General features: G+C 58.0%; 3 protein-coding genes across 6 annotated transcripts; 2 read left to right on the top strand and 1 right to left on the bottom strand.

The window, feature by feature from the left end:
* Positions 1-115: 115 nt before the first annotated feature.
* Positions 116-13,713, top strand: trappc10 (trafficking protein particle complex 10). 4 transcript variants are annotated; one of them, XM_037239952.1, is made up of 25 exons: positions 6,241-6,500; positions 7,178-7,259; positions 7,342-7,477; positions 7,542-7,741; positions 7,848-8,043; positions 8,176-8,287; positions 8,394-8,641; positions 8,718-8,864; positions 8,983-9,097; positions 9,240-9,316; positions 9,410-9,501; positions 9,568-9,708; positions 9,805-9,914; positions 9,983-10,086; positions 10,366-10,806; positions 10,893-11,034; positions 11,095-11,253; positions 11,346-11,572; positions 11,710-11,810; positions 11,952-12,084; positions 12,231-12,398; positions 12,466-12,652; positions 12,779-12,970; positions 13,204-13,519; positions 13,564-13,713. In XM_037239952.1, the coding sequence occupies exons 1-24, from the start codon at positions 6,428-6,430 to the stop codon at positions 13,446-13,448; spliced, it is 3,828 nt and encodes a 1,275-aa protein (XP_037095847.1). In that variant the 5' UTR covers positions 6,241-6,427; the 3' UTR covers positions 13,449-13,519; positions 13,564-13,713. The 4 variants fall into 4 exon arrangements, with proteins under 4 accessions (XP_037095848.1, XP_037095849.1, XP_037095847.1 ...); XM_037239951.1 differs by having other exon boundaries at positions 8,715-8,864; XM_037239953.1 differs by lacking the exons at positions 6,241-6,500; positions 7,178-7,259 and adding an exon at positions 116-142 and having other exon boundaries at positions 7,332-7,477; positions 8,715-8,864.
* On the top strand, positions 3,641-6,115 carry cnga4 (cyclic nucleotide gated channel subunit alpha 4). Its single transcript, XM_037239990.1, has 7 exons — positions 3,641-3,673; positions 3,738-3,839; positions 3,930-4,036; positions 4,164-4,747; positions 4,851-5,096; positions 5,179-5,344; positions 5,408-6,115. The coding sequence occupies exons 2-7, from the start codon at positions 3,796-3,798 to the stop codon at positions 5,899-5,901; spliced, it is 1,641 nt and encodes a 546-aa protein (XP_037095885.1). The 5' UTR covers positions 3,641-3,673; positions 3,738-3,795; the 3' UTR covers positions 5,902-6,115.
* Positions 13,714-16,930: 3,217 nt separating the features above from the next.
* Positions 16,931-21,342, bottom strand: ankrd50l (ankyrin repeat domain 50-like). The gene is made up of 3 exons (XM_037239230.1): positions 20,933-21,342; positions 20,513-20,736; positions 16,931-20,235 (listed from the first exon to the last, which is right to left on the bottom strand). The coding sequence occupies exons 1-3, from the start codon at positions 21,340-21,342 to the stop codon at positions 16,931-16,933; spliced, it is 3,939 nt and encodes a 1,312-aa protein (XP_037095125.1).
* Positions 21,343-24,049: the final 2,707 nt, after the last annotated feature.

The raw sequence follows: 24,049 nt of genomic DNA, 5'->3' as shown, positions 1-24,049 counted from the left end.
GCCACGATGTGGGCTTATCGCGCGCGCGCGCGTACACACGCTCGATAGAGAAGTCAAGGGCAAAGTGAAAGTTCAAAATGGTGCATGTGCATGCTGTGCACGTGATGTTTGAAGGTGTGTGTGTGTGTGTGTGTGTGTGCGTGCGCGCGCGTGTGTGTGTGCGCGCGCGCGCGTGTGTGTGTGCGCGTGTGCGCGTGTGTGTGTGTGTGTGTGTTTTCCTTCATTTTTTTTTAGGCTGTGCATCAGTAAAGCACACAAACACACTTTTGCTTCTGGACCCATCTGACCCATCCATCTGCTCTCACACACACACACGCACACGCACACGCACGCGCACACTCAAGTCAAGGGCAAACGTGTATGCATGTGTGTGAGGTCTGGACCGGAGCCACAAGACTTCAGTGTGCGTCCCGAAGCCCCCACGTCCGTCGTCCCTCCCTCCCTCACACACACACGCACACACACGCACACACACACGTACACACACAATACCTGTCCGGTGGTCTCTTTGCTGACCAGCAAAAAGTCAACACGTCAAGCCAAGGACATTGGGCGAGCATGTGTGCGCGAGCGTGTCCTCCGGGAGCACGAGGGCGGGTCAACGTCGGAAGACGACGCCGTGCCTTCTTTTGCCGTGATGTCATGGGCCGTGTGTGCGTGTGCGCAGGTGCCATGGCGGCTCCTCGTTAGCATACATTAGCATGTGTCAAAGTCTTCCCGAGCGTCTTTGCTTCCTGGACCGCCGCCCGCCCGCCCGCTCGCTCGCGTGCACGGCTCAGGGCCCTGTTGGCGGCGGGTGGGCGCGCACGTGAGCGGCCTACCAAGTTAACACGCAGGCTAAAAAGGTGCACCTTGGCTCCCAACGAGATACGACGCCATCGCAGCAATTGTGCTTTTGTGTCTCAATAAAGTTTGCCACTCAAACTTGTGGCTTTGTTTTTGTGAGGGTCTGCTTTTGTCTCCCCCCGGTCGACAGCCCCCCGCAGGCCCAAACAAACGCGCGTTTAGCGAGCCGCTGTCGTCCTTCCGGGAGTCTTGTCGCGCTCACGCTGCGCGACACGTCGGCGCCGAGGCTCGCCTAATGCCGTCGCCGGTGTTTAATCAGGAGGGCGCTGAGGGGAGCCGGACCATCTGGAGCGGTGCCGGCTCCTCAAGGAGGCCTCGCGCCAGGCTTTCGACGCAAACAAGGTCAACGCGGCCACGCGGGACTAGCGTGCCCCGGCACGCGAGTCGGGGGAACTCAGTGCTATCGATCACGAGCGTGTTCCGCTCTCCTTTTGGATCCATTTGTCTCCCTCCTTTTTTCGTTCTTTCTTGCTTACTTCTTTGACCTTGCCGGGGCACCAACTGCCATTTTGCCCGGGCACGGCGGGCCGCGCCTCTGCGTGGATTGGCGCCGGAGACAAAGGTCACGCATTGACCGCGCCGCGGCTAGCGTGCTAGCATCTGCCGGCGTCTGGATGCCGACGGGCCCGCTCCGTCCTGCTTTGGTCGGAGCGCAAAACGAGCGTCCGAGCAATTAGCTGTCCCGAGGCCTGCCGGGAGCGGGCGCGGCCCGGCATCGGGGGCTTTGATGGCTAATTTCCCTCAGGAGGGTGCACGCGCTCGTCACCGTGTCCTTTAATGAGGCAACGCCGCTCCCAGCGGCTCATTTAGCCAGTCGCCTCGCTCGCGCTGACATTCGCACGCAATTAGCGTGAGAGACAATGGCACGCTCAACCCGCGCTGCCTTTTTGGCCTCGACTTCAATGGTGACTGTGCATTGTGCGCTCTTTGTTTGCACCAAGCAAAGGGCCAAAGTGCACGAGGATGCTGGCGGACGCCACGTTGCGTGATGTCATTGGACTTGCATCATGCAGACGACCCCCCCCAAAGCGGTGCCAGTCAGCACGTCCAGCTGCGCCGCACAAAACGACAAAGAGAGACTTGTGCGGCCAGCGTGCCGTCACCGTGCGCGTGTGCGCGCACGCGCGCTGCCGTTTGTTACTGAGCCGCGGTTGTTATTCGGACTTGACCCCCGCCGCACGGGCCAAATCTGAAGAACAGCTGTCGGCGCCACGCAGCATGTCAAACGCTCTTGGGCTCGATGTCGGCATGTGTCAGGTGACCTCGCATATGTGCCGTTGTCACAAGTAACCCACGGGGAAACTCCCGCCCAGCGCCGCACACCTGATCAGGTCTCAGGAGTTTGTGCATCCTCATTAGCAAATATCTTTCTTGCGTTTGTTAATTGTGTCCTTCTCCACGAGCAGGCCCCTCCCTGGATCCCCATCCCTCCCGCTCCCTAACAGCCACTAATTGTCGTCATAAGGAAGCGAGGCCTGTCACAACTGGAGAACAGCCGGCGGGTTTGGGCCGTCAATGTACACAGTCTGGAGAGTTCCCGAGGGCCAAAAGAGCGCCCCCAGAGAGAGGATGAAGGCAATGTGCAAGTGTAGCTCATGAGTTAGCGCGGGATGAGGAGAAGGAAAAGTCCAACTGTGGCTTGCCCAACATACAGGTGATTATGCCGAGTCTTCCCTTCTGGATGATCCCACGTGCAGGCTACCAAGAAGAGCAACCCTGGACCTTCTTTGGCAATCAGCATCTTTTTGGCATACATTCAATGGTGGTGACTATTGGCATGGCGAGCGAGCGAGCGAGCATTCATGAGAAAGAAGTGGGAAAATAGAAGAAAACAACAACGGAGCCTTCCATCCGTTTGCTAAGCCCCAAATGTTGTCAAATGTTGCCGTGACCTTGGATTCTTCCCGTCTTGATCGAGGCGCTATTCTCTCTTTGGCGCGTAGCACCACCTACTGTGCGGAAATGAGCTCTATTCAAGTCAGCCTGCCGTTGGAGGGGGCAAACACAAGCGACTGACTCGCACTCGCAGTCGCAGTCGCAGTCGCAGTCAACACCTATTTTCTTAGTGTTATTATTCAGACACCCTTTAAACTTGATAAAATAATACTTTTGTTTGTCTTCTAAAATACCGAAATAAACCCTTTCCCCATTTTAAAGTCAAGTCCCTGCAGAGTCGTCCAGTCATATAATGCGCTCAATGGAGACGACAACACTGCCCCCTCGCGGCGGATGAAGGAGGGATGGCCTTTCAACGCCTGAATGAATATCTGAGACATGCCGGTGCGTGTATTTGTGGATGCATATCTTCAAACGGTATGTATGTAATATTTATTATTATTTTTATATATATATATATGATATATATATATATATATATATATATATATATATATATATATTTATTTATTTATTTTGTGGATCTGAAAAAGACGTGGGAATCACAAAGTTGTAAAAGTCATTTATAATGCAACGGAAATCACACTTGAATTCGTCAACAATATACGGGCCTCCCTCCTCAGGGGATGAAGACGCTCCTGGAGGAGACAACGACGATAATGTTGTGTTGTCGTCCATGGTGACACAGAAGCTCTCTCACGCTGGCACGCACGCGCTCTCAGCCACGCAGGCAGGCAGGCAGGCAGGCAGGCAGGCAGGCAGGCACTTTTGAAGTGACCATGAACAAGGGTTCTGGCTCGGCTTGGCTGGCGTGGCTCGGCTGGCGGCAGAGGTCCAAGGTGGGCCAAGAGGTGGACGGCGGCGGCCGGGACGGCATCCGGGACGGCGGCCGGGACGGCGGCCGGGACGGCTCGGATCCCCGCGTCACCACGTGAGTAGCAAGCAAATGAAAAGCAAGGTTCTTTCATGGAAACGGGTGCTCGATTTGCCTCCAGCTGGACCAGTTGGGTGGTGGACCCGGCCGAGCGGTTCTACTACGTTTGGCTGCAGCTCATGGTTCTGCCCGTTGTCTACAACTGGGTGGTCATCATCCTCAGGTAGGAAATGGCTATTTCGGAGGCGGCTCGGGGACCAATGAGCGGCCGGCGAGCAAACGCGAGGCCCGCTGTGTTTGTGTGCGACACCAGGACATGCTTCCCGTCCATCGCGCTGGGCTACCTGGCCGTGTGGCTGACCCTGGACGCCGCGTCCGATCTGATGTACGCCGCCGACATGATGGTCGCCCTGCGCTCGGGTACGACGCGCGTGGCTCAACGTGGGGTCCCGCGTGCTTCTTTGTGTTAGAGATGTGCACATTCGTCCGTGATTATGGAGCGTTTTTTTTTAGCTAACCTCACGTGGTGGCTGCGTTTCCCATCCAGGCTACCTGGAGCAGGGCGTCCTGGTTCGAGACGTGGCTCGTCTGAAGCGGCGCTACCTGGGCTCCAAGCGCTTCTTGCGGGACCTGGCGTCGCTGCTGCCGACGGACTTGTTCTACCTGGTCTTTGGCGTCCAGGCGGCCACGGTGAGGATCAACCGTCTGCTTCGCACGCCGCGGCTCAACGAGGCCCTGGACCGCACGGAGACCAGGACCTCGTACCCAAACACCTTCCGCATCGCCAAGCTGATGGTCTACATCTTTGTGCTGATCCACTGGAACGCCTGCCTGTACTTTGCGCTCTCCGACCACATCGGCTTCGGCAGCGACGGCTGGGTTTATCCCAACGCGTCCCTCCCGGCGTTCGCGTCCACCCGCCGCCAGTACTTGTACTGCTTCTGGTTCTCGGCGCAGATCTTCACCACAGTGGGCGACACGCCGCTCCCCCGTCAGGAGGAGGCCTTCCTCTTCATGATCGCCGACCTGCTCATCGCCGTGCTGGTCTTTGCGTCCATCGTGGGCAACGTGGGCAACGTCATCACCAGCCTGAGGGACCGCGACCACGTCTTTTTCCCCAATCACGAGCTGGTAAGCCGGGAGGTTCCGTCGGCCCGACAGCGGCCGTGTCGACTCGCGTCGCTCGGCAGCTAGCGTACGAGCTAGCTTTGTGTCCAAACCGTTGGGCTGTTAGGTGAAGGCCTACCTGCGCAGCCACCACATCAGCAAGGAGCTGCGTCAGCGCATCGACAACTGGTACCAGCACCTTCACATCAACAAGAAAATCATGCGGGAGAACGAGATTCTGCAGCAGTTGCCGCTCCACCTCAGAACCGAGATCGCCGTCAGCGTGCACTTGCCGACCCTCTCCAAGGTCACCATCTTTCAGAGCTGTGAGAAGAGCCTCCTGGAGGAGCTGGTGCTCAAGCTAACGCCGCAGGTCAGCCGCCGCCGCCGCCGCCGCCGCCGCGTGTCTCGGTGCTCGGCTGACCCGTGTCGTGGCGTATGGGATGCTGCTGCAGGTGTTCAGTCCAGGTGAGTACGTGTGCAGGAAGGGCGACGTGGGCCACGAGATGTACATCATCAAAGAAGGCAAGCTGGCCGTGGTGGCCGACGACGGCGTCGCCCACTTTGCCGTGCTCGGCCAAGGAGACTTCTTTGGGGAAATCAGCATCCTCAACATCAAAGGTCAGCCCCTCTGCCCGCCGTGGCGCAGCCAGGCCCTTTCTCATCGCCACCTTCACGCCCTAGGCAACAAGTCGGGCAATCGGCGCACCGCCAACATCCGAAGCGTCGGATACTCGGACCTGTTCAGCTTGTCCAAAGAGGACCTGACCAACGTACTGTCAGAGTACCCGGCGGCCAAGCGCCACCTGGAGGAGAAGGGCCGTCAGATCCTGACCAAGATGGGCATGCTCGATGACGGCGGGGGGGCGACGGAGGCGGGGGACGGCGCCCAGCAAGTGGAGACCAAGATCGGCGCGCTGGAGAGCGTCCTGGAGGCCCTGCAAACCAAACTGGCTCGCCTCATGGCGGAGGCCGAGTCCAGTAACCGCAAGATGGAGGCCCGCGTGGCTCTCCTGGAGTGGGAGCTGAAGGCCCGGACCGGGCGGCAGCACGGGGGAGGGCGCAAAGAAGCGAGAGGAGGCCCAAGGCCAGGAGGCCGAGGAGGGAGATGGCGCCGAGAGCAGCCAAGATCACGTGATGGATGGCGAGTGACTGACCACAACAATCAAATCACGTGACGCACTTTCAATTCTACATGCGAGCTGGTGTGGAAGTGCAATCGAAAGAAAGATGACCAAACCATACTGTATATGCTCTCCACGCAGGAAAGAACAGAAATGTAACTTGTGAAAAGCTTGTGTCGTTTATCAGTAAGAAGAAAATTGAACATTGTTTTGTGATGCGGCAGCGACACCTTTCCGTAAAAGTTGAATAAAGCCCCTCCCTTCTTTCCCCCACCTGATTTGGATTGTGGCCACCACGGTCAGGCACAGACAAAACTTGCGGCTGGTCCTTTAAACGACGTCAGCGTTTCCCGGAAGCGTACGTGTGCCCGGCCCCGCCCCCGCCCCTTGGCCGCTCCTTCCTTCCTTCCTTCCTTCCGCCTCCCTCGGTTGAGTGAGTGAGTGACTACTGACTGCCTGGAGACGGACTGCAGCGACCGGAGCCTCAGCCTGTCCGAGTCGTCCGCAGCGCTTCGCTCCTTCCAAGCCGCGCTCGGTCGCGGCTCCGTTTAATGGCGCGCCGCCGCGGTCGCTGACGCACATGGACAGTGGTCAAGAGAAGCCCGCCGCCGCCGCCGCCATCTACGCTATGGAGAACAAACCCATCGTCACATGTGAGCGCCGCTCCGCTCTCGTCTCGTCCCGTCTCGTCTCGGGGAGCGTTAGCCTTAGCTTTAGCACGAACAGTAGCTGCAGCAGTGATTAGCGCGTTCGCGCCACGAAACGTCTCGGTCTTTCCCCAACTCGAACAGGGACCCGGACACTGCGGTGCGGGTGTTGGGGCCGCTCGCTCGCTCGCTCGGCTCTCCTCTCCCCTCCCGGCGGCTCGCTAGCCAGCCGGCCAGCCAGCTGGTTAGCCGCGCTCACCGGTGAGCGGGCCTTGACGTTGGACCTGACTTTTTCCGGCTTGTCACGGCAGTAAATATTTTTGTCCTTCATTCGGCCTTATTTCATGAGAGCCGTTGAGTTGTCTGGGTCGCCGGGTGTGCGTTTTTCGCGGCGCATGCGCTCTGTCGTCCCACTTCGGAGTTCAAGTTGAGGTTTCCAATCCGACCTCGATTTTTCCTGGTAGGGTTTGAAGCCAAGTTTAGGCTTTCAAACATGCAAGTGAAGCCCAAAGTGTTGTTTGCTCCGTCTCTGGCCCCGCACGTCCAAGGCTCACCTGACTTGTGGGTCTTGTCCCGTGACGTCCCAAGCCAAAGTTAAGGTTTGAAACGAAGCGACGGAGACGGTTTGTCGTCAAGACGCCGTCCCGATTTCCAGTGCTGAGCCTTGTTGCCCCGCCCGCCAGGTGCCGGGGACCAGGCCTTGTTCACGTCTCTCTACACAGCCCTGGCTCAGCAGCTGCCCCGCGAGCCCATGGAGTGGAGGAGGTCAGTAGAGACAACCGCTCGGTCGGGAGCTCGGCTTCCACGTGTCTCAATGTTTCCCCACCATGTGTGTGCGCGTGTTGAGGACGTACGGACGCGCTCCCAAGATGATCCACCTGGAGGCCAACTTTGTCCAGTTCAAGGAGGAGCTGCTGCCCAAGGACGGCACCAAGGCCCTGCTCACCTTCCCCTTCCTGCACATCTACTGGACCGACTGCTGCGTGAGTAGTAAGGTCTCCAGCGAGGGAAGACGCAGAGAGACTTAGCGAGGCTGCCATTCGGCAGGACGCCGAGGCGTACCGCGGCTCGGTGAAGGAGGACGTGAGCCGATGGCAGAGCAGCCTGCGAGCGCACGGCTCGGCCGACTGGCTCATCATCGTGGTGGACGGCGGCGACGCGCGCAAGAAGAACAAAGGCAACATTCTGCCCCGCTCGTCCATCGTGGACAAAATCCGCGGCGACTTCTGCAACAAGCAGAACGACAGGTCAGCTTCCAGGGCCTCGCCTCGCCCCGCTCCGCTCTGGTCTCGTCCGGGGCCCGGCGCGTGTCAGCGGGCCGCCTCCAACCGATACCCTCTCCCTGCCCGGCAGGTGCGTGGTGCTGTCTGAGCCGCTGAAGGACTCGTCACGCTCTCAGGAGTCGTGGAACTCTCTGCTGCTCAAGCTGAGGACGCTCCTGCTCATGTCCTTCACCAAGAACCTGGGGCGCTTCGAGGACGACATGCGGACCCTCAGGGAGAAACGCACCCAGCCCGGATGGAGCTTCTGCCAGTACTTCATGGTCCAGGTTGAGTCGGGCTCCGAGCCCATCTTGCCGCGCTGTTCCAACTGGGGCCGGACCTCCTCGTGAACCCGAATGCTCCTTTGACTTTGCCCTTTGCTCTGGTTTTGCCGGTCGCTGTGTGTGCTGTGGGCGCAGGAGGAGCTGGCGTTCGTCTTTGAGATGTTGCAGCAGTTCGAAGACGCCTTGGTCCAGTACGATGAGCTGGACGCGCTCTTCACGCAGTACGTGCTCAACTTTGGAGCCGGAGGTACGCCCAGCGTTTTTTTGGCCGGGGCGGCAAGCCTCGGCGGGCGCGGGCTTTGGGGCCGAGCGTTTGAGTTTGCGGGCCGGGGCGGCCCCTCCCTCGCCCTCAGACGCGGCCAAGTGGCTGGGCTCCTTCTGCTCTCCGGTGCTGAACTGGAGCGGCCTGCTGCTGCGGCGCCCCATCGACATGGAGAAGCGCGACAGCATCCAGCGCGGCTCGGCCAGCCTTCTGGACCTGCGCAGCTACCTCTTCTCGCGCCAGTGCACCCTGCTCATCTTCCTGCAGAGGCCCTGGGAGGTGACCCAGCGGGCCCTGGAGCTGCTGCACAACTGCGTGCAGGAGCTGCGTCTGCTCGAGGTTCTGGTTTTGCCCGCCCGCAATGGCCCGCTTCGCTCGCACGCGCCCTGCTGACCTCCTCCCGCGCCTCCAGCAGGTGTCGGTGCTGCGGGGGGCGCTGGACTGCTGGGTCTTCCTCAGCTGCCTGGAGGTTCTGCACCGCATCGAGAGCTGCTGCGACCGGGCCCAGCTGGCCGCCAACGCCTCGCACACGGTGGGACTGTGGGCCTACGCCGCCGACAAGGTGAGGGGAGGACGGCTGGCCTCTCGACACGCGTGTATGTTTGTCCGAGCCAAATCTGTCCCCGTCCGGATGACGAGCGCAGCGCTAATTGTCGTTGAACGGGTGTACTTGCTCGCAGCTCAAGGCTCTGGGCCACCTGTGCGGGCTGGTGTCGCGCAAAGGTCCCACCTCGGAAGACTTGAACCGGACGGTGGACCTGCTGGCCGGTCTGGGGGATGAGCGCCCCGAAACCGGTAGGTGGGCCGCCCCGGCCCAATTGCTGACACCTGTTTATAGATGGATGGATAGCGCGGCTGCAACGGCTACCGCATGCCTCTGAGAAGTTGGCCGACGGGGGCCGAGCTGAGCTCAGCTGGCTTGGGCTTTGTGTTTCAGTCAACAGCCTGCAGAGTCCCTACAAGAAGCTGAAAGAAGCCTTGTCCTCCGTGGAAGCTTTTGAAAGGCATTACCTGGTGAGGTCCAGGCCAGCGCGCCCACGGTCGCTCTCCAAGTTGGCTCGCTCGCTCGCTCACCCACCTCCTCCTTCCCTCCCGATCCGGCCTTAGGAGCTGTGCCAGGCGGCCATGGAGATGTACCGAGCCGTCGGCAGACTGCGCTCGGCCCGACTGTTGGGAAAAAGTCTGGCGGAATTCTACATGTGAGCGAGCAACCGCCATGACGCTTCTTCTTCTTCGTCTCTTGATTTGCGCGCCGTGCGTTCCAGGAGCAAGGGCGAGCCGGAGCGAGCAGAAGCCTTGCTGGCCGAGGCTCTGCGTTCGTACGTTTGCGAGGGCTGGACCTTTCCGGTCACCCACACCCGCAAACAGATGGGCGAGTGCCAGAAGCTGCTGAGGCGAAGCGCCGAGTATCCTTCTCTTCTGCCGACGCTGACCCAAAGGCCGCTCAGCCGGCCGGCGCTCCCGACTCGCGTTGCGTTCCCTTAACCGGTGTCCCGCGGCAGCTCCTTGCGCACCAGCGCCTTACTGGCGGGTGACGGCAACCTCAGCGCGGAGGAGAGGATGCGCTTTTGCCGCGCCGTTCTCGACTACGCCGGCCAGCCTGCCGATGGAGGTGAGCGACGGCTGCCGGATTTTTTGGGGAGCCCGCTGACGCCGCTCGCTCACACACTCTCTCCGCAGGCGGCGATCCGTACGCCACGCTGGACATGGGCGTCTTGGCTCAGCTCACGCGGATCCGATTCGGGCCGGACGGCGCCTGCGTGCACTCTGGTGCAGCCCTGCGGGTATGACAAGGCTGGCGTTCGTTTTTCAAGCAGCGAGTTGCGCTGTGGCATACATGTTTGTTTGACAAGCAGGAGGGACAAAGTCACTCTGCACTGGGCCACAACAATGAGAGCCATTTTTTCCTTCCTTCCTTCCTTCCTTCGTTCCTTCCTTCCTTCCTTCCTTCCTTCCTTCCTTCCTTCCTTCCTTCCTTCCTTCCTTCCTTCCTTCCTTCCTTCCTTCCTTCCAGCCATACATGATATGCCGCTTGTCTGGTACAATGTTATTGTGGTTGTCAGGTGGAGCTGACGCTGCGTTGCCTGATGCCTATCGCCGTGCGGGTGGACGAGCTGGCTGTCGGCGTCCACCTGGACGCCGAGCGGGTCTCCAAAGGGGGCGCTCGCGGAGCGGCCCTCCCCGTCACGGTGGACTTTGAGGCGGCCGACACTGCGCCGGGGCGGCCGTCCTCCCTGAGCGCCGGCCCCCCGCCGGAGATGGACGAGGCGCACGACCGCAGCCCCTCGGACGATTCCCTCAGCTCGGCGGGCGTGGTGTGCAGGAACGCCCACCTGCTGGTGCGTCGCCACGACAGCGTCTCGCCTCCGGACGCCTCCGGCCCCCTGGCCCGGAACGGCGCCTCGGGCACGACGCCCGCGGCCCTGAAGGAGGGCGCGCCGGTGCTGAGGGCGAGCGGCATCACGCTGGAGCCCGGAGACAATAGCGTCGTCCTGGCCGCAGCGGTGAGACGCCGCCGCTGTCTACCGTCTTTGGTATCGTGCCGGCGGGTGGGCCCAAACGAAGAGCGCCTTTGTTTTTCTCTCCGCAGAGCAACGAGGCGGGCGCCTACACGCTGCGGCAGCTGTGCGTCACCTTGGCCAATGTCAACTTTGTCCTGCCTCACATCTACCCCTCGGTCCAGTACCACGTCTACTCTCAGGAACCGCAGCTCAGCGTCCGGCCGCTTTCAGGTGGGTCGCCGCGCCAACTGCCAACCCAGCGGGGCGATATCCTCCTTTGTGCGCCTTCAGAGCCGCTGCTGGCGGGCCTCCCGCAGAGGGTCAAGTTCACCCTGCTGACTGGCCACTACGCCGTGAGGAAGGGCGACGCCCTGCAGCTCAGTAACAGCGACAGCATGCCGGTTCTGGCCCACGTCGGCTGCACGGCACGCATTGCCAACAACGGAGGCGGTACGTAGGCATACCGCCAATGCCATGGCCGGCGCGCGCCATGGCCATCGCACCGCAGACTTTAATTGCGCCGCTGCTTCCTCATTGGACAGCCGTGGCAGAGAGCGCATTGTCCGTCCAGTCCTCGGACAAAGTGACCAGCATTGGCCTGCCTCCCACCCCTCCCTACCACACGCTGGAGTTCCATCTGGAGGTCCTGTGCCTCATCCCGCCTGGACCGGAGCGGCTCCCCGACGAAAGGCTGACCAACGGCGAGGCGCCGCGCCGGCCTCGCAGCTACAGTCACCCCGACACGGCCATGGCTGCCATCGATCAGAGGGTGAGCGGGGACCGTGGGCGCGGCTCCCCGGGGGGTGGGACGTCCGCCCGCCCGCCTGATCGCCCGCCTTCATCGCGGCCCGCCTTCATCGCGGCCCGCCTTCATCGCGGCCCGCCTCCCCCTCTCTCTGTCCCCAGATGTCCATCGACTGTCCGTGGTCCATCTACTCCACCCTGCTGAGCCTCACTTTCCACATCCCCTTCAAGACGGAGCACTCGCTACTATCGGCCGGAAACAGGTAAGAGCCGGCGACCCGCGCCGACGGCCGTCTCTTTCGGGCTCTCAAAGTGCGGCCGATCTCAAAGTCTGCTTAAGTCTGCCGCCGGGGCTTCTGATTCTCGTTTTTTGTTTGCGTTTCTCCGGTTCCCACCCCCTACAGGAAGTACATCCAGGTATGCGTGCACAATGTGTCGGATTGCGACTTCACGCTGGCCCACGTCAAACTGGCCGAGAAAGGGCCACGGCGGCGGGCCTCTCTGGAGATGCCGTGCCTCAATGCCTGCGCCCGGCAGGTGAGCGGCTCACCTTAATCAGCTGATGGTCCAAAAGCAAGAAAAAAAATCCTTTTCCGCAACACTTATGAAGGCTAGGTGACACTTTCCTTCTTGACCACCCATTGATGTGTGACACCACCTCCCCTGCCCCCCTGTGTGTGTAGTTGTTATGCAGTAAGCAGAGTGTGTACTTCCTGTGGGAGGCCACGTGCAAGGAGGCTCTCCCGTCCAGTCTGGAGTGCGTCTTCTCGGCCAGCTTCTGTCCCCGCGGGCGCTGCGAGGACGCCGCCTTCGAGCCCTTCCACTACCACTTCCTGGTGGACAACGTGCCTGTAAGAAACATCAGGGGGCGCTCTGGCCCGGGCGGGTGTCGCGTCATCTTATTTCTGGATCCGGCAGACCTTGTACAGCGTGAGAGCCGACATGGTTCCGCCGGCGGGTGAGCGTCACTGTCGCTCCGGCTCCCTCTGCGGCCTGGAGGTGGTCATCGAGCGAGCGGCCCGGCCCGCGGACGGTGAACCGGCCGCTGCCGACGACGACAAAACAGAGGCCGAGGGCCTCGGGAGCGGCAAAGTCATGTATGAAGGTAGGACGGCGACGCGAGTTGTCCAAACTCGTCGCTGCGAATGACGCTTCAGAATCTTTGAAGAAGAAAGCCAAGTCATTTGTGTGCCGTGCCAGTGCTGACGCGTCCGTCCCTGCTCCCGTGCAGTGGCAGACAGCAGCAGTAACTGGGCAGTGTGCGGTCGGAGTTCGGGCCTGGTGTCCATGCAGTCGTCGGGCTCTTGGGCTCACAAAGTCCACATCGAGGTCATGCCGCTCTTCGCCGGCCATCTTCCCTTCCCCAAGATCAAGGTCCTCAAGTATCTTCCTCACAACGCCAGCAGCGTCCAAGCAGACGCCGGTCAGTAACACCCTCCCAAATGGTTCGGCCCGTCGTCGTATCAGCCGTGTTCTGAAACGCCGCGCGCGTGTTTGGTATACTTGACGCGCCGCGCCATCAAATCATGAGAGCAGAAGTATTGACGAGCCAAACGGTCGGTGAAAATGCCGCGCGGTGCCGAAAGGTTTGGGCCGGCTGCGCGCCAAATATCAAAGACGCGCTCCGTCAATCCATCATTTGCCCTGCGTCTTCAGACAGCCAGGTGGAAAACGACAGCCTGTCTCTCCTGGACAAGACTTTGGACGACGCGGCGGCCGACACGGCCAGCGTGCGCAGTCGCGGCAGCGTCCAATCGCTGGGCGAGCAGCAGCACAGGGGCGTGGCCCTGCCCCGTCTGGACCCCTTCGGTCCCGGTCAGGTGTTCAACCACAGCCACGCTCGGCAAGTCCTGGTCCTGCCCGCCGCCGACGAGCACATTGTGGAGGTCCACGCCACGTGACCGACGGCAGGTACCCCTGGAGCGGCACCCGACTCACACTTGAGAAAGGGGTGGGGCGGGCCGGGGCGGGGTGGGGCGGGCCGGGGCGGGCGGGCCGGGGCGGGCCGGGGCGGGCCGGGCCGCCACACGTACACTCAAAACGGTCACCGGAGCACTTCACGTGCTGGTGATGTTCATTGTTTGGCCTCCATGTGTATATTGTAAATGTTTGGGAGAAAACTTATTTGATTGACAGTCATATTATTAATAAAATTCTCAATTACGTGGCAGGCGTGAGTCACTCAGGATTCATTGTGTGTTGTGTGATGTTACGCCATCACGCAAATCTTGTGCACTGGCGCCTCGCCTCGTCAGTACAGTCGGTGGGGCACAACCTTGCGGGGTCCAGATTGTCCTCGGATCGGATTGGTCCTACTGGTGCCGTGCGGCAAGTCATTGTTCTCAACAGTTGTCTTATTTTGGGAGGGAAGAAGGGCCGTCCGCCTGTATGTTCGGACAGCTGCCGCGTGCCTGTTGCCTAGCAGCCAGAGGAGGAACGAAGGGCAGCCGCAAAGATTCGGGCAGCTGACTTAAGGTAAGACTGAACATTTGATTTTGTGGCTTGGTTCTTTTTGCCTGCGTTGGCACTCCTGGAATGAACAACTGGAGCCTCAAGCAATCGCGATAATGCGCTCCCGCCGCACTTTGAGCATCTTGGCTCCAGACGCAACACATTTCAATGATAATTGAATGATTGATTTTGTTTCCGTAACATTACGGTAACCTTATCTAATTGTATCATATTTAGTGACTTTGTTTGTTGTCATTACAATTCCAACTATTTGTACCTGAGGTCAGGTGAGGTGGCGGCGGCGGCGGCGGCGGCCCAATAATCCAGTCATTGATTTTTTTAGTTTAAAGCAAAGTCCTTGGGTCTGCTCGAATCATCCCCCGCCAACAGGAATCTCAAACGCCGGAGTGTTGATTTTTATTTGGAATCATTTGACTGCTCCTACTTCAGCAGAAAATCCAGGAGGCTGCTCAGCAGACACTGGTCTTTCAAAGCAGAATCTGCTTCTGAAGAAAGTCACCTTCAAGCCCAGCTACCAACCTAACGCTGTCACCTTCGGAGAGATCCGAGTGCACGCTCAGAGTGTATCTCTGCGTACCGGGGCTTGCGGCCCCCACGGCCAGCTGCGTGCGCTCCATTCTCAGGACATTCCATGCAGAGAAACCAGTCATCACGTTCCCAAAGACGCTTCTGTCCAGGAACGGGGACGGACCTCTACAGCAGTGCAGTCAACAAAGAAAGAATCCAGATTCAAGTCTCACCAGGACCGGGAGACGGAATTTCTATTATGTCGGGAGAACATTCCAAGAATCCACAGCCCTGACTGCAGAGAAGATGGAGGGTCGACGGGCAACGGGAAGCACAGGAAACCGTCCACGGTATCCTTGTTTTCTTCACCCGAGTGGAGTCGCAGGAGAAAGAACTTCAGGTCGTGGCCTTATGAGGTCTGCCTTGTCCCCCGGGAAATAGCTCTGGGCCAGCCACGGCTGCCTGGATCTTACCTCCAGAGGACGTCCTCACTTGGGTCACCACCAGTCCTCCGATGAACACTCTCACGGGACACGCTGCGATTCTGGCCGAGCACCGTCTCCAACGGACAGCTTGGACTCCAGCTACACTTTTGTTGTGAGCCCTTCTCGGGAGTACGCCGTCGACAGAGACGCTTTGAGCGATACCTGCCTGCACCTGTCCAAGTCTGCGGCCGACCTACCTTACATGGCACGGCCCCTGATTGGCAGTGGGACCAAAGAATGCGTGGGAGGAGCGTGGCCGGAGAATATCCAAAACGCCGTGAAAGCGGCTTTGCCCAATCCCAGCGGAGTTTCTAATAGGGGGCAGCGGCTGGCATCCCAATTACCTAGCTCAGCCTCTTGCGGCCAGGTCTCTGGCCATGTCTGTCTTGGCTGTCTCCTCGCACGAGTCCAAGAGAGGTCGCGGCGAGCGAGTGGACCCTGCGGTCCCGGTGGCGCTTGGGGAGGAATCGGAGCCAAGGGACTGTTGTCTTATCCGGCAGTTTGGGAAGCAGGGCTCCGGGCGGGCAGATTTCACCTTACCGAGCGGGCTACATTGCATGCCACACGGGCAAATCTTCATAGTGGACTGCGGGAACGCTCGTGCCCAGCTACGCGCACTGGCGCAGTGTGTGTTCCTCTCGCCGATTGTTTGTTTACGTCCAGAGTTCCTTTGCCACCACTCTTTAACAAAAACGCTTTGTATGTTTTTTGTCTGGTTCTGTGGCCTCTTCTGGTTCACTCTCATACGAATAACATTGGCCTGTGCAATTGGTGGCTGCTTGACCTTTGGAGTCTACATTAATAGTAAACTCCGGTCTCCAGGTCACGGACCCCCAGGGCAACATCTTGCAGCGAGGTGAGTGAGTGAGTGAGTGAGTGAGTGAGTGAGTGAGTGAGTGAGTGAGTGAGTGAGTGAGTGAGTGAGTGAGTGAGTGAGTGAGTGAGTGAGTGAGTGAGTGAGTGAGTGAGTGAGTGAGTGAGTGAGTGAGTGGTTTGCATTCAAATGGATTAAAGATCAAATAAGTTTGCGGTGTTTTCTTCAGGCTCATGTGAGCCTGAAGAAAACACCACAAACCTGGGTAATGCTTGAATTTACATGACCGACGGTTGACTTTTGCTTTGTTTGTTTTTCACAAATGGGTATCAGAAATGGTTCTGGTTTGGATGTGGTCTCGTAGACCATCAAGCTATGCTTCTTTGCTGCTGATCATTGAATTTGCTTTTCCTGTTCCAGTTGAGCGTTACTCCTGCTGAATTTCCTGTGCGGCATCTTTCTCCTTGTGGCAACTTTGTCATCTTGGTCACAAGCTTCCTGAGCAGGTGTTTCCGCGCTTCTCATTCACCACCACCAGCACCTCACTCTCCTTCCCTATGTTTCCCTTTTCAAAGCTTTTCAACACCTTTAGTTTGACACTGTTGTTCGTTTCACAGCTGCTCACTCTTGTTTCATTGTTCACCGCAATGAAGTGCATTTTCTGCTTGCAAAACCTACACAAGTTCAGGTAGCTCTTTTCTCGGGGTACGAAATACCTTTCATTCGAGCAATCACACTCCAGATGAATGTATGCGACACGACAGGGTTCGGCACGTCTCCTGTCCCAAAACATTCGTTTAGACTCGCCCCCCCCGACCCCCCCCGCATCTGGAACAATGAAACACATTTTGTTGTTAGATATGGTGGCTTCAAAGCTGAGAAAAGAAAAACAAACTTTCATGAAGTTTGTTATTTTAATCAACACGTATTTGGACCCAAATACACACTACAGGGAGCTAGGTCCCTCAAACTGCAGGAGACCTATTTCAAGTTGTGATGTCCCGAGGTTTCCACAAAGGGTCCCAACATCCATTATCTTGACACTTGGGCACCTTCATTGGGGTGTCCAAAGCAACCCCTTCCAGGGTCTTGTGGTGGATGGGGCTCACAGCGGGGTCTCTCTCTTGTTAGAGGAAATGCTGGTGGGACCCTCAAACTGCAGCTTGATAGCCTGTTTCAGGTGGAGCTGGGGGTCGCAGCTTTGCATGGAGATCTCCAAGGCACTGGATGGCAACGCAGTCTTATGCTTGGGTGGAGGGTCCCAAACTTCCTGCTTCCCGCTTCCTTGTGCACTTTTACTTGTTCTGAGTTCCGCATCTGCCCTCTCCAAGTTTTTTGGGTTCATTTTGTTCTCTAATTCACAAGACGAGGATGTAGGGGGTGTCTCCCAGTTGTGGACCACAGCCGTGACTGCGCAAAGGGTCGGTCGAGGGCTCCTTCGCAGGGGTCGCCGCCGACTGCTTCCCGAGTCCCCGGGTGATGGAAATAGCATTGAAGGGCGACTCCGGCTTCGAGGCAATGAGTGCTGCTGGATTTGCTGAACGAAACTGAGGGTGTCGGCCGGGACCGTCTGCATGGTGGCCAGGGAGCGCCCGGAGGACGACGACTGGGAGCTGTGGGCAGAGTGGAAACATCCTGAGGAAGAACTTGCAGAAGACGTTGAGGACGAGGACTTTGCGGTTTCTGGCGCACAGATATTCATGGTCAACTTGTTGGCAGTAGAAGCCGCGCTGCCTCTGGGCACCAGACCGTGGTACGGCTTGCCTCCAAAGCTCTCCAGGAGCCAGACCACCTTGACGTGCCCGTTCCTCTTCGCCACTGTCACGGGTGTCCGTCCGTATTTGTCTACGTGCTCGGGGTTGGCACCTCCCTCCAGGAGCACGGCGACCACATCAGCATGTCCCTGCTGGGCGGCGATGCTCAAAGCCGTCGCCCCCTGGTGGCAAGCGAGATCTATACTGATAGTCCTAGCTGACAGGAGACGGCGCCCCACATCTGCGTGCCTCGTCCAGGCCACAGAATGCAAGGGCGGCCTCCCCTCAGCGTCTTGAGCATTGGGGTTGGCCCCATGCTTCAAGAGCAAGTCCACCACATCCACGTTTCCCCGCCAGGAGGCCACGTGCAGGGCAGTACGGCCCTCGGAATCTGTGGATTCTAGAGGCGGCTCGCCTTTCTCTATAAGTAGAGTCGACATGTGGAGCCGACCCTCCAACACCAGGAGGTAAAGTAGCGGTCGCCCCTCCGCGTCACGAACATCGGTGTCGGCCCCTCGTCTCATCAAAAACTTAGCCACCTCGCCGTGCCCCTCCAACAGAGCGCCACTCAAAGCAGAGTGTCCGTCATAGGCCCTGTGGTCAATGGGCGAGCGGCGGTCCAGCAACAATTGGGTGGCGCCGAGGTGTCCCTCCTGGGCCGCCAGAATCAGCGCCGTACGGCCTTCGACATCCATCTCGCCGACCCGCGCCGTACTACCTCGCTCTGTTAGGGCGGCGCAGACCGCCCGGTGGCCTTCGCAGGCCGCAGCATGCAAAGGGGTCCAGCCCATGTCGTCCTTGTGGTTCTCGTCCAGCCCCCGCTCGAGGAGGGCGCGGACCACCTGGGTGCTTCCCCGCGCCGCCGCCAGGCTGAGCGCCGTCCTGCCTTCGTCATCGATGGCATCCACGGCAGCTCCCCAGAAGAGAAGCCGCAACACGGTCTTCACATGGCCCATGGTGGCAGCAGCCAGAAGGGGCGTCACTGCCACAGACAGCGGCGCAACACCACCTTTGAGGCCTGCGGTCTCCTCCACATCGGCGCCAGCTTCCAGCAAAAGGTCCACCATGTCGTCGTGGCCCTCGTAGGCCGCGAGGAGCAACGGGGTCATTCCATCATTGTCTCTGTGCCCTGGATCGGCACCTCGCTCTAGTAAAAGATTCGCAACTTCCCCGTAACCTCGATGTCCAACAGCTGTGGGGATGCAGAGGGCAGCGACCGACAGAGCCGTGCGGCCCTCCCCATCAGCCAAGTCCACTTGGGCCTCGTGGTCCAGCAGCATCTCCACCACCTCGTGGTGTCCCATGTAGGCGGCGGCAATCAGGGGTGTGCGGCCTTTGCGGTCAGCCTTGTTTGGTTGCGCTTTGTAGTCGAGCAGGATGAAGACCGTCTCCTCGTGACCCCCCCAGGCTGCAGCCCTGAGGGCGGTGCGACCCTCTGCATCGCACCCGTCCACGTCTGCCCCTGCGTCCAGCAGAAGCCTGACCGCTTCGCTGTGGCCCCCCCAGGCTGCAGACCGTAGCGCAGTCCATCCGTCGTTGTCAGCATGTTCCAGCATCGTGGCAGCGGTCTGCATATTCCGGATCCGCACCCAGTCTAACAGAACATGCAGCACATCTAAATGCCCCTGTCTGGATGCAATCGTGAGTGGAGTTTGACCCTGGTGGTCACTGAGAAGCGGATCAGCTCCACGAGTCAGGAGCAGCTGGACCAGGTTTGTGGACCCTTCAAGGGCCGCACCAGAAAGCAAAGCCTGCACATCTGTAGGAGACAAGTGTTTCACAGATTGAAGGAGTTGTTTAGCTCTCATTTCATCTGTACCTGTCACTCCGACACTTAGGTCTACAGAAACAAGTCCACTCATTGTGAAGAGCTGAAAGACTCTCTGGTGGGTCGAGTCTGGGGCTTGTGTTACCAAAGTGGCCAGGGAACTGCTGCCAGTCCAAGGAAGAGCGGGCACGTCAGCCCAAATCATCCATAGGGCGAGAATCCAGGGCTGGTCCTGATGGTGACCAGAGCGGACTAAATGTGTCCCAAGCTGGATAGCCTCCTCCGAGTTTAGCAGGGGTCCCCTTAGTGCCAGAGCCATGGCCAGCATGCTGTGCCCCTTGGCTCGGCTGCACAAGTACTTTGGAGTGCAATACTTTACATCTGTTAACCATTCGGCGAAGCTGTCGTGGAAAAGCAGTTTGCTGCCCCCGGGACCGTCCACCAGGAGGGGTGCAAGGGTGCTGAGCCTGTTCTGGAATTCCTGGACGGTGAGTAGAATGTCGTGTGTCCAGAGTGCTGTAAACAGATCCTGAGGCAGGAGAGGGGCCGGGGCGGCGAGGATGACATTAAGGAGAGGCCTGACATAGCTAAACAGTCTCCGGGGGAAGAGTCTTTGGCACAGCCATAGGTAGAGGCCATTCAGAGTCCCCGGAATATCCCGGATCTCACGGAGACCAATGAGGGAGGCGGCCACGCCGTCCAGGACTCGCTCCAGGAACAGGAAGCAGCCACCGCTCTTGATGTGGAGCAGATTCAACATGTCGGCCGTGTCCGAGGTGATCTGACGCCGAAGTGCCGCCTCCCGGTCCAAACGCTTCAAGATATACCGCTGCACGTCGTGTACCGTGTTTGGCCGACGCAGGTCATCCAGGCAGAGCTTCTGAAAACCTGAGACACAAAAAGTCAAGGCTCAGGGAACTCCGTATTTACTTTTGAGAACAGTGTGTGGGGGTGGGGGGCGCGTTGGCAAAGTAGAAGGCCTGCTATGTTCTTTTACGTGTTCCACCAAGCTTGCCTTAGAACAGGGGTGCCCAAGTCTGGTCCTCCAGCGCCCCTATTCAGCCTGTTTAATGTTGGGCTGACACTGAATGATTTTCACAGTCTCAGTCCTAAGAAAGTTTGTTAAAGTTCCGAAAACCTTGCCTTAGAACAATAGCACACCCACCAGAGAACATCCTGCTCACGGTCTTGTTGTGGCGCCGGACAGAGCAGACCAAGAGAATCCAGCTGGGCATGTGGTTCCGGTGGTCCGCCAAAAGCTCTGCGACGGAGCGGCTCCCTCCGGTGCCCTCTCGGGTTTCCTCGCAGCCCACGTCTAGAGAGTCCACCAGCAACATCATAGTCTGGGGTGGCGGTGGAGACAGGTCCAGCAGAGGCTCCAGGACAAATCTGTGGACAACCCCAGACCACAAACGTTACGTTCAAAGTGCACACTCAGCACGGGCACACGCAAAGATTGTTTCTGGTGGAACTCTTTTGAAATGTCTTTCTCGGACACGCACGCAAAGCTTCCACACTTACACCTGAGCCCTCCGTAAACCCTCAGGCATCGGACCTCAGTGATGACACGGCGATCTGAACAAACCTTTGAAAGGCGAGCTGTGGGTCTGTCTGGCAGCTGAGCGTATCCAGGGGTGGACGTCGGCGTAGGCCGGCGCCATACTCGGGCGGCAGCAGCGGCGATACCCTCAGTTGCTCCGCCAGGGCCATCACGAAGCGCCATGCCAGGCCGCTAGCGGGCTCCTCTTGCCGGCAAAAGTGCCAGGCCAGGCAGCGCCACGTCAAACCGGATACCTGCCCGGCGTCGGAGTCGGGCCGCAACACTTCAGCGCACAGGGCGGTCTTACCGGCGCCCGGGCCTCCCGTAATCAGGACCCCTGCCGGATTCCCAGCCCCTGCGGAGCGGGCGTCCAGGCAGCGCCGGAGTTTCTCCAGTGCCCATTCCCGGCAAAAGAAGCGGCGGCGGCGGCTGCGCAGGGGGCCGGGACTGCTCATGACGCCATCGCTCCTTGCCAGCTTCCTGCTTACCTCCTGACGGAGGCCTTCCTTCCTTCCTTCCTTCCTTCCTTCCTTCCTTCCTTCCCCCTTAATTCCTGTCAGCTGAGAGAGGGAGAGGAAAGGAGTGCTGAAGTCACGACTGGAAGCGGCAACGGCTGTGCCAGCATCGGTGTGGATCTGCACGTTTGAACGACAGACGCAAACGCGTGCACGCCCGCCTGCCCGCCCGCATTCTGGTTTTTCGAGTTTTCTCTTGGCCGACGGTTCCGCCCTCAACACGTGTCGCCGCACGTTTGAGCACCGAGCCAGGAAAGGACACACGTGGCCAACAATGAGACAGATGTGGCAAAAGGTGAGCTAGTCGGTGGGTGAACCACGTGTCGAAATAGTGAGACGGTGGCGCCAAATAAGCGATGGTTTGAAATGGATGGGGCCAAATAGCGAGACAGGCAGTGCCAAAATGGGCAACCGATGCGTCCAACAGTTCTATGGATACAGTCACATGTGAGATATACTACAGGTGTTCCAATTGTGCGACATGAACGGCTCCCAGGCGTCATGCCAGTCCTTTGCGTGCGCCAGAGCATTGCAGGTCAGAAGGCCACTCGTCGGCGCTAGCGTGCCAAAGGCCACAAACACTCAAGAAGCCACACTGAGGAGGACACCGACTTGTTGTTGACATTCTTGTCATTTGTTATAGTGACATGCTGGCGGCAAACGTCAGGTCCAGTTGGATCGCGTACGACGCTGCAAAAAAGCTTCATCAAGTGACTCACTATTTGGCACAGCTTGGCTTCTGCCTGGACATGCCTGGCTCACTATTTGACTGCGTATCCCTATTGCACACGTCTCACTATTTGTTATTTTTCTTCCAAAGGGGCACCCACCATTATTTGGCATTGCTGGTTTCACTATTTGGCACACCCGTCCGTCCGTCACTGTTTCGAGCTCAATATTGCCTGTCCCACGCACACAGTATGGGCCACTCTATTCTATTTCCCTACGGGAGTCGGGACACACCTGACTGACGATTTGGCACATATTGGGCACATTGCTTGTCTCCCTCCCTATTGGGCATCACCAAGCCTGTTTCGTGATTCGGAACTCCTCAAAGTTTTCGGTATGAGTCGGTTGCCGTCGTCGTTGCTCTGGTTACACCGTGGCTTTGACTTGTGCAATGAAACACTTTTAGACGGATGTAATGAGGGGAATGACGTCATACCTGGCTTGCCATTCATATCTTGTACTGACTATAAAAAGTTGATCGATTTCGGTTTGACCAATGCTGTGCTGAAATTGGTTTCAACCTGTTCTCTGGCAACCAACGTGGCAATTTGGCACACAGCAGCGGCGGGCGCCACAGCAGCTTTTCCGTCAAGTGTCACTCACCCACACCACACCGCCTGCTCGAGCGCTCGACGTCGACGAGAATTTTCACGGGCGGTCGGCGGGCGCGCCTCTAACCGCGCGGCGCGCACGCGCACAACGCCAGCGTCCGTCACCGCGTCACGGAGGACAGGAAAGACGGCAAGAAGACAAAAGTGATTGGAAATGTCAACGGGGAAGTGTTTCTCAAGTTGTCTTACCTGCAAGGAGCTTCGCTTCTCTTCTCTTCTCTTCTCTTCTCTTCTCTTCTCTTCTCTTCTCTTCTCTTCTCTTCTCTTCTCTTCGTCACGCAAGCGACGACGTCTCACCGGACTGGCGTGTGCGCGTGCGTGAGGGCGCAACTCACACGCAAGCCCAAAGTGTGGTCACGTGATTCGCCCGCCCGACGCGCGTTCATTCTGTTATTCTGTTGAATTTCCTTTGATTTAGTTGTATTTGTATGTCTCAAATTGTTTTTAATTTATGTACAGCTTAGTTGGCTTCTTCGTGAAAATGTATTGGACACATATTGACCAAGCATGACATATTGTTCTATTTATTATTATTTTACAAAAACATATGCTATGCTGTTTATTTTATTTTTTCGTTTTCATACAATAGAATTCACTTCTATTGGAATACTGTCCCTTTTTTCAATAGATTTATTTGTAATCGACTGGTTTATTCATTCAGCTGGGCGTTTTCTGAATCCCTTCAAATCCCATTTTTAGTTACAATGCAAAACGTGCGGTAGGGTTATTTTGTTGGGATAAAGCTCAAATCCGAAACTTAAACAAGTTTGTTTTTTCTTGCGAGTGAATGTGGTTGGATTTGTTTGTACTTTACCCCCCAAATTGTAAATTGAAAAAATTGACTGAAATTCAGCTTTAACAGAAGTGAGACCTAAGCTATGAGTCGGGTGGAGGAAGTCAACCAACATGGTTTAAAGTTTCGACTGCCCCACTTTCCCACCAGCGCACACACACACACACACACACACACACACTGATGTGACAAATGACCTTTCACCTCACACACATTCTGACATCACTGAACTACAAATTCCAAACGAAAAAAACAGAACAGTCGTGGACGCCGGCGTCAATTTTCACAGACAGACACAGATAGATATGGTTGCTAAACATCCTAAACCGAAATACAACGCCCCCATTTTCCATAGGCCTTTAGCGAGAGTGGCCTTTTACTGCAGTCGGGGGCACAGTCGTGCAGTAATCATGCTCTGTAATCGGCATCTCGAAGTGAAATGCGGAAAAATGCAAGTGCATTTCATAGCAACTGAGGTCGGAACTGGGAAAATCCGAGTTCGGTGGGATGCCTC

This window comes from Syngnathus acus, chromosome 21 (genome assembly GCF_901709675.1).
Source record: "Syngnathus acus chromosome 21, fSynAcu1.2, whole genome shotgun sequence".
NCBI classification, from domain to species: Eukaryota; Metazoa; Chordata; class Actinopteri; order Syngnathiformes; family Syngnathidae; genus Syngnathus; species Syngnathus acus.
Note: the sequence above shows the minus strand (reverse complement) of the source record. Positions and strands in the feature narration are given on the sequence as shown.